Source organism: Tinamus guttatus, unplaced genomic scaffold (assembly GCF_059628265.1).
Source record: "Tinamus guttatus ecotype Peru unplaced genomic scaffold, ASM5962826v1 Tinamus_guttatus_pri_ptg000703l, whole genome shotgun sequence".
NCBI lineage: Eukaryota > Metazoa > Chordata > Aves > Tinamiformes > Tinamidae > Tinamus > Tinamus guttatus.
The window spans coordinates 15,919-28,747 of NW_028289237.1; the positions used below are offsets into that span (position 1 = coordinate 15,919).

At 69.1% G+C, this 12,829-nt stretch overlaps 1 protein-coding gene across 1 annotated transcript; it reads left to right on the forward strand.

The window, feature by feature from the left end:
• Window positions 1–670: 670 nt before the first annotated feature.
• Window positions 671–12,501, forward strand: LOC148591793 (serine--tRNA ligase, mitochondrial-like; the record flags this gene model as incomplete). Its single annotated transcript, XM_088536733.1, has 12 exons — window positions 671–964; window positions 1,317–1,412; window positions 2,503–2,532; window positions 2,616–2,747; window positions 4,018–4,072; window positions 4,649–4,712; window positions 4,853–4,958; window positions 6,202–6,249; window positions 7,367–7,475; window positions 9,427–9,472; window positions 10,175–10,262; window positions 12,389–12,501. Coding segments are annotated over exons 1-12 (1,181 nt in total), but the record flags the coding sequence as incomplete, so codon positions are not given.
• Window positions 12,502–12,829: the final 328 nt, after the last annotated feature.

A 12,829-nucleotide genomic window follows, 5' to 3' on the forward strand; every position in this document is an offset into this window, starting at 1 on the left:
TTGATGATTTTGGGTTATTTTTCATCGCACGCCTACATGCAGAGCAAGAAGTAGCATCCAGGAGCGTCAAAAACATGTTTTTTAAAGCTATTTTTACTTGCTTTTGGTTATTTTGGGGTATTTTTCACCCCCTGCCCACGTGCAGAGGCAGAAGTATGTGCCGCGCGTTAAAGAAAAACGGGGTTTTCACACTTATTTTTAGTTCTTTTGGTTATTTTTGATGCTTGCCCACATGCAGGAGAAGTAGTATGCGCCGAGGACAATGAAAAACGTGGGTTTTTTGCTTATTTTTGCTTTTTTTTCACACCCTGTCCACTTGGAGAAGAAAACATAGGCGCCCAGGACAACAAAAAACACGTTATTTTTTACTTTTTTTCCCCGTTTTTTTCCGTTTTCCCCGTTTGTCCTTTTTTTCTGTTATTTTCCCCCGTTTTTCACGATTTATTTCAATTTTTTCTTTTTTTTTTCGCTTTTTTTCCCAATTTCTTTCCACTTTTTCCCGATTTCTTTCGTTTTTTTGCGTTTCTTGGGCTCCCCGCTCCCTTCTCCTCTCCTAAAGCTCCGCCCCTTGGGTTGGGGAGGGGGCGGGGCCTAGACGCAGGGGGCGGGGCCGAGGCCGGCGTGCGCGCTTCGCCCCGCCCCTTCCGCCCGGCGCCGTACGGCGGCCAAGATGGCGGCGCCCAGGGCGCTGGCGGCGGCGCGGCGGGCGCTGGGGGCGGCGCGCGGGCTCCGCGCGGCCGGGACCGGCCCGCGCCCCGCCCCCGGTGCCCCTCCCGATACCGGTACCGGTGCCGGTGCGGGGGGCGTGGCCAGGGGGCGGAGCCGCCTGTACGAGCAGGCGTGCGAGGGCATCATCGGGCGGCCGCTGCTGGACATGGCGGCGCTCGCGGCGCGCGCCGAGGAGGCCGAGCGCGACCTGCAGCACCGCAAGGGGCCGCTGGGGCCCGGCGACCTCCGTGACGTCGTGAGCGGGGCGGGCCACGGGGAGGGGGCGGGGCTCGAGAAGGAGGGGCCTGAAGGGGCCGGGGCTGTTCGGGGGCGGGGCTGGGCGCGAGGGGGAGGGGCTTGGCGGGGGTGGGGGCGTGGCTTGAGGCCAGGTGCGGCTGGGTTGGGCGGGGTCTGCAGCAGGGCGGGGCTAAAGGAAAGGGCGATGGTGGGAAGGGGCGGGGCCAGGTTGGGGTGGGCGGGGCTTTGCGGGACAGGTGAAGGGGGCCGTGCCGGTGGGCGGGGCCTATGGGCACTTGTGTGGGTGGTGCTGCGGGCGTGGGGCGGGGCTCCGGGCAGGGGGGCGTGGCCTGAGGGAGCCCCGCCCCCAGCTGGAGGCCTGGCGGCACCTGGAGGAGCTGCGTGAGGCCATGGGGCGCCTGGAGGCCGAGAAGGAGGAGGTGTCGCTGCGCGTCAGCGCCCTCGTGGTGAGGGGCGCCCCGGGTCCCCTCGTGTCACCCCCGGGTCCCTCAGGAACCCCCCAGGCCCCCCGGGTCCCCTTGTGTCACTCAGGTCCCCTTCTTGTCCCACAGGACCCCCTGGGTCTCCTGGTGTCCCCCTGGGTCCCCTTGTGTCACCCCTGTGCCCCCCAGGAACCCCCCGGGTCCCCCAGGTCCCCCGGGTCCCCTTGTGTCGCTCAGGCCCCCTTCTTGTCCCACAGGACCCCCTGGGTCCCCTTGTGTCACCCCCGGGTCCCCCAGGAACCCCCCGTGTCCTCCAGGCCCCTCGGGTCCCCTTGTGTCACCCCCGGGTCCCCCAGGAACCTTCCGTACCCCCCAGGCCCCCTGGGTCCCCTTGTGTCACTCAGGCCCCCTTCTTGTCCCACAGGACCCCCTGGGTCTCCTGGTGTCCCCCCCGGTCCCCTTGTGTCACACCCGGGTCCCTCAGGAACCCCCCAGGCCCCCTGGGTCCCCTTGTGTCACTCAGGTCCCCTTCTTGTCCCACAGGACCCCCTGGGTCTCCTCGTGTCCCTCTGGTCCCTCCTGTGTCTCCCCTGGGTCTCCTGGTGTCCCCCAGAACCCCCTGGTTCCTCCAGGTCCCCCCCGGTCCCCTCATGTCCCCTCCATGGCCCGTCCTGCTGTTTCCCATGTCCTCAGGGGTCCCTTTGTGTCTCTGGGACACCCCAGGGTCCCCTGTGTCCACCAGGACCCCCCAGACACTTCCAGGAACCCCCTATTCCCCTTTTCTATCTCCATGTCCCCAAATGTTCCCCTGTGCCCTTTGCCTTCTTCCATGTCCCCAAATGTCTTTCTCTGTGTCCATAAGTGTCCTTAAGTGTCTTCTCAAGGCCCCCTGTCCGCCTGTGTTCCAAAGTGTCCCCCCATGTCGCCTCTCCCCCATGTCCCCAAATGTTCCTCCATGTCCCCCCCCATGTCCCCCCCCATGTCCCCCCTCTCCCGTGTTCCCAAACGTCCCCCCCCGTGTCCCCAGGTGTCCTCCCGTGTCCCCAGGTGTCCTCCCGTGTCCCCAGGTGTCCTCCCGTGTCCCCAACCCCCTTCTCCGTGTCCCTCCCCGCAGGATGACGGCGCCCAGGGGGCGGCGGAGGAGGTAAGAGCGGCGCCCGGCGATGCCGCGAGTGACGTCACCGCGGTGGGTGACGTCACGGTGACGTCACGGTGACGTCACGGCAGGCGGCGGCGCTGCGCGCGCGGGGCCGGCGCCTGCGGCAGCGGCTGCGGGAGCTGCAGGGAGCGGCGGGCGCCCTGGAGCGGCGCCTCTACGAGGGGGCCCTGCGGCTGCCCAACCGCAGCCACCCCCGCGCCGTGAGCACCGGGGGCACCCGTGGGTGCTCGGGGGGGGAGGGGGGCACCCGGAGGGGGAGGGGGGGGAGAGGGGAGCGGGGGCACCCGTGGGTGCGGGGGGGGGAGGGGGGCACCCGGAGGGGGATGGGGGGGGGAGGGGAGCGGGGGCACCCGTGGGTGCGGGGGGGGGAGGGGGGCACCCGGAGGGGGATGGGGGGGGGGAGGGGAGCGGGGGCACCCGTGGGTGCGGGGGGGGGAGGGGGGCACCCGGAGGGGGATGGGGGGGGGAGGGGAGCGGGGGCACCCGTGGGTGCGGGGGGGGGAGGGGGGCACCTATGGGTGCTGGGGGGAGCGGGGGGGATCCGGGGGGGATGTGGGGACCCATGGGGGGGTGGGGGCAGGGGAGACAGGACCCATGGGTGCTGGGGGGGGGGGAGCACCCATGGGTGCTTAAGGGAGAGGGGGGCTCCTATGGGCGCTGGGGGGCAGCACCCATGGGTGCTTAGGGGGAAGGGGGGCTCCTATGGGTGCGGGGGGGGGGAGCACCCATGGGTGCTTAGGGGGGAGGGGGGCTCCTATGGGTGCTGGGGGGGGGAGCACCCATGGGTGCTTAAGGGAGAGAGGGGGATTCCCAGGGGTGCTGGGGGGGGAGCACCCATGGGTGCTTAGGGCGGAGGGGGGCTCCTATGGGTGCTGGGGGGGGAGCACCCATGGGTGCTTAGGGGGCAGGGGGGCTCCCATGGGTGCTGGGATGGGGAGCACCCATGGGTGCCTAAGGGAGAGGGGGGTTCCCAGGGGTGCTGGAGGGGGGAGCACCCATGGGTGCTTAAGGGAGAGAGGGGGATTCCCAAGGGTGCTGGGGGGGGAACCCCCATGGGTGCTTAAGGGAGAGGGGGGCTCCCATGGGTGCTGGGATGGGGAGCACCCATGGGTGCCTAAGGGAGAGGGGGATTCCCAGGGGTGCTGGGGGGGGGAGCACCCATGGGTGCTTAGGAGGGAGGGGGGCTCCCATGGGTGCTGGGGGGGGGAGCACCCATGGGTGCTTAGGAGGGAGGGGGACTCCCATGGGTGCTGGGGGGGGGAGCACCCATGGGTGCTTAGGAGGGAGGGGGGCTCCCATGGGTGCTGGGGGGGGGAGCACCCATGGGTGCTTAGGAGGGAGGGGGACTCCCATGGGTGCTGGGGGGGGGAGCACCCATGGGTGCTTAGGGGGGAGGGGGGCTCCCATGGGTGCTGGGTAAGGGGGGAGGGGGGCACCCATGGGTGCTAACACCCCCCCCCGTTCCGCCAGCCGCTGGGTGACGAGAGCCAGGCCCGGGTGGTCGAGGTGGTGGGGGAGAAACCGGGTAGGAGGCGCCGGGGCCCTCCCGGACTCCTGGGCCCCTCCCCGGACACCTGGGCCCCTCCCCGGACTCCTGGGCCCCTCCCCGGACTCCTGGGCCCTCCCCAGACTCCTGGGCCCTTCCCTGGACACCTGGGTCCCTCCCTGGCTGTCTGGCTAAAGAAGGGAAGGGGAGGAGGAGGAGGAGGGTCCTTTGGAGGGAGGAAGGTTCCGAGGGAGGAGAAGAAGGATCCTTGGGAGAGTGGGGAGGGTTTTCGGGAGGATGAGGAGGGTCCCTGGGAGGAGGAGGAAGAGGAGGAGGGTCCTTGGGAGGATGAGGAGGGTCCTTGGGAGGATGAGGACGGTTCTTGGGAGGAGGAGGAGGATGAGGAGGGTCCTTGGGAGGAGGAGGAAGAGGAGGAGGGTCCTTGGGAGGATGAGGAGGGTTCTTGGGAGGAGGAGGAGGATGAGGAGGGTCCTTGGGAGGAGGAGGAGGGTTCTTGGGAGGAGGAAGGCTTTGAGAAGGGCGGGGGGGGAGGAGGAGGAAGGAGGGACCTTTGGGGGGGAGGAAGGCTCTGACCCCCCCCCCCCGTCCCCGTAGAATTCGACTTCAAGCCCAAGGGGCACCTGGAGCTGGGCGAGGGGCTGGACATCATCCGGCAGCGGTGAGCGGCCGGGAGAGGGCCCCGGCGTCCGGGAGGGGGCCCCGGCGTCCGGGAGAGGGTCCCGGTGTCCACGGGGGGGCCCAGGCGTCCGGGCGAGGGCCCCGGCGTCCGGGCGCCCCGCCAGCCGCGTCCCCGCGCAGGCGCCTGGCGCCCGTGTGCGGCCACCGCTCGTACTACCTGTGCGGGGCCGGGGCGCTGCTGCAGGACGCGCTCGTGAGCTTCACCCTGCGCAGGCTGCGGGGCAAGGTGTGCGGGGACGGGGACAGGGGGACAGGGGACAGGGGGACACAGGGACAGGGGACAGGGGGACATGGGGACAAGGGGACAGGGGACACAGGGACAGGGGGACAGGGGACATGGGGACGGGGGGACATGGGGACAGGGGGACACGGGGACAGGGGGACATGGGGACAGGGGGACACAGGGACGGGGATGTGGGGACAGGGGACATGGGGACATGGGGACAGGGGACACGGGGACAGGGGGACAGGGGACATGGGGACAGGGGACACGGGGACAGGGGACATGGGGACAGGGGGACAGGAGACATGGGGACAGGGGGACGTGGGGCCACGGGGACAGGGGGACACGGGGACATGGGGACAGGGGGACACGGGGACGGGGATGTGGGGACAGGGGGACAGGGGAGCGTGGGGACACAGGGGCGGGGATGTGGGGACAGGGGGACATGGGATTGTGGGGACACGGGGATGGGGCAGGGGGACGGGGTGACGTGGAGACACGGGAACAGGGACAGGGGAGCATGGGGACACGGGGACAGGGGGACGTGGGGACACAGGGACGGGGATGTGGGGACAGGGGGACGTGGGGTTGTGGGGACATGGGGATGGGGCGGGGGGACGGAGGGACGTGGAGACACAGGAATGGGGACAGGGGACAGGGGGACACGGGGACAGGGGGACATGGGGACACGGGGATGGGGCGGGGGGGACAGGGGGACATGGAGACACGGGAACAGGGACGCGGGGACACGGGGACACAGGGACAGGGATGCGGGGACGGGGACGCAAGGTTGTGGGGACACAGGGATGGGGGACACGGGGACATGGGGATGGGGACGCAGAGACACGGGGACAGGGGAACGTGGGGACACGGGGACAGGGATGTAGGGACAGGGGGACACAGGGTTGTGGGGACATGGGGACAGGGGGACACGGGGATGGGGACACGGAGGGGACGTGGAGATTTGGGGGTGCGGGGACACAGGGACGAGGATGCAGGGACACGGGGACAGGGAGACAGGAGGACTTGGGGACACAGGGACATGAGGACACAGGAACGTGGCGATACGGGGACAGGGGGAATAGGAACGGGGGGACGCGGGGACATGGGGATCCAGGGATGTGGGGACATGGGAACAGGGGAACATGGGGACACGGGGACATGGGGACATGGGGACACGGGGACACGGGGATGTGTGGCCGGTGGCCCCGGGGCCACCTCGCCAGCGCGGCCGCTGTCCCCGCAGGGCTTCGTCCCCATGGCCGTGCCCGACCTGCTGCGCGGAGCCGTGTTCGTACGTGTGGGGGGGTGGCCCTGTCCCCGTCCCCGTCCCCGGGCCAGCCCCGTCCTTGTCCCCATCCTCGTGCCAGCCCCGTCCTTGTCCCCATCCTCGTGCCAGGCCTGTCCCTGTCCCCAGCCTCGTGGGAGGGTTGTCCCTGTCCCCAGCCTCACGCCGGTCGCCTCAGAGCCCTGTCGCTGTCCTTGTTGTCACGCCAGTGCCACCGCTGAGGGACACCTGTCCTTGTTCCTTGTCCCAACGCCAGCCCTGTCCTTGTCCCGTGTCTCCATCCCGGCGCGAGCTCCGGTCTTGTCCTTTGTCCCGTGTCCCCAGGAGGGCTGCGGGCTGAGCTCTGTCCCTGTCCCCTTGTCCCCTGTCCCCAGGAGGGCCGTGGGCTGAGCTCTGTCCCTTGTCCCTGTCTCTTGTCCCCTGTCCCCAGGAGGGCTGAGGTCTGTCCCTTGTCCCTGTCCCTTGTCCCTTGTCCCCTGTCCCCAGGAGGGCCGTGGGCTGAGCTCTGTCCCTTGTCCCTTTGTCCCCTGTCCCCAGGAGGGCTGAGCTCTGTCCCTTGTCCCTGTCTCTTGTCCCCTGTCCCCAGGAGGGCCATGGGCTGAGCCCTGTCCCTGTCCCTTGTCCCCTGTCCCCAGGAGGGCTGAGCTCTGTCCCTTGTCCCCTGTCCCCAGGAGGGCCATGGGCTGAGGTCTGTCCCTTGTCCCTGTCCCTTGTCCCCTGTCCCCAGGAGGGCTGAGCTCTGTCCCTGTCCTTGTCCCCTGTCCCCAGGAGGGCCATGGGCTGAGGTCTGTCCCTTGCCCCTGTCCCTTGTCCCCTGTCCCCAGGAGGGCTGAGCTCTGTCCCTGTCCTTGTCCTTGTCCCCTGTTCCCAGGAGGGCTGAGCTCTGTCCCTGTCCTTGTCCCCTGTCCCCAGGAGGGCCATGGGCTGAGCTCTGTCCCTTGTCCCTGTCCTTGTCCCCTGTCCCCAGGAGGGCTGAGCTCTGTCCCTGTCCCTGTCCCTTGTCCCCTGTCCCCAGGAGGGCTGAGCTCTGTCCCTTGTCCCTTGTCCCCTTGTCCCCTGTCCCCAGGAGGGCTGAGCTCTGTCCCTTGTCCCTTGTCCCTTGTCCCTTGTCCCCTGTCCCCAGGAGGGCTGCGGGCTGCAGCCCGACCTCGTCCCCTCTCCCGTCTACGCCATCGACCCTGCCCGTTTCCCCGACCTGTGCCTGGCCGGGACGGCCGAGGTCGGCATCGCCGGTGAGCGCCCCCCGCCCCCGCGGCACCCATGGGTGGGGGGGGAGCACCCATGGGTGGGGGCGGCACCCGGGGGGAGCAGCACCGGGGGGGGGAGCACCCGTGGGTGGGGGCGGCACCCAAGGGGGGAGCACCCATGGGTGGGGGTGGCACTTGGGGGGAGCAGCACCCAGGGGGGGAGGAGCACCCATGGGTGGGGGCAGTACCCGGGGCAGGCAGTACGCGGGGGGGGGGGAGGTGGGAAGGACCCATGGGTGGAGGGTGCCACCCATGGGTGGGGGTGGCACTTGGGGGGGGGGGCACCCAAGGGGAGAGCACCCATGGGTGGGGGCAGTAACCAGAGGCGGGTGGGAAGGACCCATGGGTGGAGGGTGGCACTTGGGGGGGAGCAGCACCCATGGGTGGCACCCGAGGGGGGAGCACCCATGGGTGGGGGTGGCACCTGAGGGGGCAGCACCCAGGGTGGGAGGGGAGCACCCATGGATGGGGCTGGCACCCGAGGGGGGAGCACCCATGGGTGGGGGCGGCACGCGGGGGGGAGGAGCACCCGTGGGTGGGGGTGGCATTTGGGCAGGGGGGGGCAGCACCCAGGGCGGGAGCACCCATGGGTGGGGGCAGCACCTGGGGGGGGCAGCACCCATGGGTGGGGGTGGCATTTGGGTGGGGGGGCAAGCACCCAGGGGGGGAGCACCCATGGGTGGGGGTGGCACTTGGGGGGAGCAGCACCCAGGGGGGAGAGCACTCATGGGTGGGGGCAGTACCCGGGGGGGGTGGGAAGGACCCATGGGTGGAGGGTGGCACCCATGGGTGGGGGCGGCACCCAAGGGGGGAGCACCCATGGGTGGGGGCAGTACCCGGAGGCGGGTGGGAAACACCCATGGGTGGAGGGTGGCACCTGGGGGGGGCAGCACCCATGGGTGGGGGCGGCACCCATGGGTGGGGGCGGCACCCGGGGGGAGCAGCACCCATGGGTGGCACCCGAGGGGGGAGCACCCATGGGTGGGGGTGGCACTTGGGGGGAGCAGCACCCAGGGGGGGAGCACCCATGGGTGGGGGCAGTACCCGGAGGCAGGTGGGAAACACCCATGGGTGGAGGGTGGCACCTGGGGGGGGCAGCACCCATGGGTGGGGGCGGCACCCATGAGTGGGGATGGCACCCGGGGGGAGCAGCACCCATGGGTGGCACCCGAGGGGGGAGCACCCATGGGTGGAGGGTGGCACCCATGGGTGGGGGCAGCACCCCTGGGTGGGGGGTGGCATTTGGGTGGGGGGGGAAGCACCCAGGGGGGGAGCACCCATGGGTGGGGGCGGCACCCGAGGGGGGAGCACCCGTGGGTGGGGGCGGCACCCGAGGGGGGAGCACCCATGGCGGGGGGCAGCACCCATGAGTCGAGGGCAGTACCTGGGGGGGCAGCACCCATGGGTGGGGGCAGCACCCGGGGCAGGCAGTACGCGGGGTGGGGTGGGAAGGACCCATGGGTGGAGGGTGGCACCCATGGGTGGGGGTGGCACTTGGGGGGGGGGGGCACCCAAGGGGAGAGCACCCATGGGTGGGGGCAGCACCTGGGGGGGAGGAGCACCCATGGGTGGGGGTGGCACTTGGGGGGGGGCAGCACCCGGGGGGGAGCACCCATGGGTGGGGGCGGCACCCGAGGGGGGAGCACCCATGGCGGGGGGGCAGCACCCATGAGTCGAGGGCAGTACCTGGGGGGGGGCAGCACCCATGGGTGGGGGCAGCACCCGGGGCAGGGGGGTTGCAGCACCCATGGGTGGGGGGGCGGCACCTGGGGGGGTCCCAGCACCCAGTGGGGGTCCCAGCACTTGGGGGGTCCTGGCACTAAGGGGGGGTCTCAGCACCCTGGAGATCCCAGCACCCATGGGTGGGGGGGGGCAGCACCCTGGAGGTCCCAGCACCCATGGGTGGGGGTCCCAACACCCCCCCCCCGCCCCCCAGGCTACTTCATGGACCACGCCGTGCGCCTGGAGGACCTGCCCATCCGGTAGGGACGGCCCCGCGGGGGTCCCCCACGGTGTCCCCAGTGTCACCGTGACGCCCCCATGATGTCCCCATGGGGTCCCCACGCTGTCCCCACAGTGTCACCATGACACCCCCCACGACGTCCCCGCGGGGTCCCCTTGACGTCCCCATGCTGTTCCCCCAATGTCCCCACAGTGTCCTCACGATGTCCCCATGACGTCCCCATGATGTCCCCACGCTGTCCCCAGAATGCCCCCACACTGTCCCCACGGTGTCCTCAAGTTGTCCCCACAGTGTCCCCACAATGTCCTCACACTGTCCCCACGCTGTCCCCATGGGGTCCCCACGCTGTCCCCGCAGTGTCACCATGACACCCCCACGACGTCCCCGTGGGGTCCCCATGCTGTCCCCATGCCGTTCCCCCCAATGTCCCCACAGTGTCACCATGACGTCCCCGTGACATCCCCACGCTGCCCCCAGAATGTCCCCACACTGTCCTCGCGGTGTCCTCAAGTTGTCCCCACGGTGTCCCCACAATGTCCCCATGGTGTCCCCACGCTGTCCCCACAGCGTCACCATGACACCCCCATGGCGTCCCGCGGGGTCCCCATGATGTCCCCATGCTGTCCCCCCCAATGTCCCCACGGTGTCCTCAAGCTGTCCCCACGGTGTCCCCACAATGTCCCCGCGCTGTCCCCACGATGCCACCCCCGTGTGCCCCCAGGATCGTCAGCGCCAGCACCTGCTACCGGCCCGAGACGGACACGGGCCGCGAGCCCTGGGGACTCTACCGGGTGCACCAGTTCACCAAGGTGACGTCCCCGCGATGTCCCCAACGCGTCCCCGAACCCTCGCGGCGTCCCCAACGCGTCCCCAAGCCACCGCAACGTCCCCAACAACCCCCACGATGTCCCCACTGCGTCCCCAAGCGCCATGACGTCCCCAACGTGTCCCGGTCCCCCCGCGACGTCCCCGCCTCATCCCCGTCCGCCCCCGTGATGTCCCCAATGTCCTCGCTGCGATGTCCCCATGCCCCCCGCGACGTCCCACATGTGTCCCTGTCCCCCCACAATGTCCCCCTGCGATGTCCCCGTCCCCCGTGATGTCCCTCCCTCTGTGATGTCCCCTCTGTGTCCCCAACATGTCCCCAACGTGTCCCCAATGTGTCCCCAATGTCCCCAGCGCAAGTGGAGATGTTTGCGGTGCTGGCCAACACCACGTCCCTGTCCCCCATGATGTCCTCCTCTCCGCGATGTCCCCGCCGTGTCCCCGCTATGTCCCCACCGTGTCCCCAATGTGTCCCCGCCGTGTCCCCACTGTGTCCCCAACGTGTCCCTGCCCTGTCCCCAACGTGTCCCCACTGTCCCCAGTGCAAGTGGAGATGTTTGCGGTGACGGCCAGCGCCGCGTCCCCGTCCCCCATGATCTCCCGTCCTCCGCGATGTCCTTGCAGTGTCCCCAGCATGTCCCTGCCGTGTCCCCAATGTGTCCCCGCTGTGTCCCCAATGTGTCCCCGCTGTCCCCAGCACAGGTGGAGATGTTTGCGGTGACGGCCAACGCCACGTCCCCGTCCCCCATGATCTCCCCCTCTTCCCCGATGTCCTCGCAGTGTTCCCAACATGTCCCTGCCATGTCCCCACCGTGTCCCTGCTGTGTCCCCAACGTGTCCCCACTGTCCCCAACGCAGGTGGAGATGTTTGCGGTGATGGCCAACGCTGCGTCCCTGTCCTCCGTGATGTCCCCCCCCCCCCCACAATGTCCCCGCCGTGTCCCCACAGTGTCCGCGCAGTGTCCCCAACATGTCCCCCGCCGTGTCCCCAACGTGTCCCCAACGTGTCCCCGCTGTCCCCAACGCAGGTGGAGATGTTTGCGGTGACGGCCAACGCTGCATCCCCGTCCCATGTGATCTCCCCTCCTCCGCGATGTCCCCACCGTGTCCCCAGCATGTCCCCAACGTGTCCCCAACGTGTCCCCAACATGTCCCCACCGTGTCCCCAACGTGTCCCCGCTGTCCCCAACGCAGGTGGAGATGTTTGCGGTGATGGCCAACGCCACGTCCCCGTCCCACGTGATGTCCCCCCCCCCACGATGTCCCCGCCGTGTCCCCACCATGTCCCCAACATGTCCCCACTGTGTCCCCAACGTGTCCCCAACGTGTCCCCAACGTGTCCCCTCTGTCCCCAACGCAGGTGGAGATGTTTGCGGTGACGGCCAACGCCACGTCCCCGTCCCCCATGATCTCCCCCTCTTCCACGACGTCCTCGCAGTGTCCCCAACATGTCCCTGCCATGTCCCCACCGTGTCCCTGCTGTGTCCCCAACGTGTCCCCACTGTCCCCAGCGCAGGTGGAGATGTTTGCGGTGACGGCCAACGCTGCGTCCCTGTCCCCCGTGATGTCCCCCCCCACGATGTCCCCACCGTGTCCCCAGCATGTCCCCGCTGTGTCCTCAGTGTCCCCCGCCGTGTCCCCAACGTGTCCCCACTGTCCCCAACGCAGGTGGAGATGTTTGCGGTGACGGCCAACGCTGCATCCCTGTCCCATGTGATCTCCCCTCCTCCGCGATGTCCCCACCGTGTCCCCAGCATGTCCCCAACGTGTCCCCGCCGTGTCCCCAATGTGTCCCCAACGTGTCCCCGCTGTCCCCAGCGCAGGTGGAGATGTTTGTGGTGACGGCCAACGCCACGTCCCCGTCCCACGTGATGTCCCCCCCCCACGATGTCCCCACCGTGTCCCCAACATGTCCCCGCCGTGTCCCCAACATGTCCCCAACGTGTCCCCGCTGTCCCCAACGCAGGTGGAGATGTTTGCGGTGGCGGCCAGCACCGTGTCCCCGTCCCCCATGATCTCCCCTCCTCCGCGATGTCCTCGCAGTGTCCCCAGCATGTCCCCGCTGTGTCCCCGCTGTGTCCCCAACGTGTCCCCGCTGTCCCCAACGCAGGTGGAGATGTTCGCGGTGACGGCCAACGAGACGGGCGCCGAGAGCGACGCGCTGCTGGCCGAGCTGCTGGCGCTGCAGAAGGAGCTGTTCAGCGAGCTGGGCCTGCACTTCCGGTGCGCGGCCCCGAGTGTCCCCAACTGTCCCCAACTGTCCCCAAGGTGTCCCCAAGCATCCCCAAAGTGTCCCCAAGCATCCCCAGGTGTCCCTAAGCATCCCCAAGGTGTCCCCAGATGTCCTCAGGTGTCCCTAAGACATCTCCAAGGGGTTCCCAAGGTGTCTCCAAGTCTCCCCAAGGTGTCCCCGAGGTGTCCCCAAGGTGTCCCCAGGGTGTTTCTGAGTGTCCCCAAGGTGTCTCCAAGTGTCCCCAGGTGTCCAAAAGCATCCCCAACTGTCCCCAAGGTGTCCCCAGGCGTCCCCAAGGTGTCTTCAAATGCCCCCAAC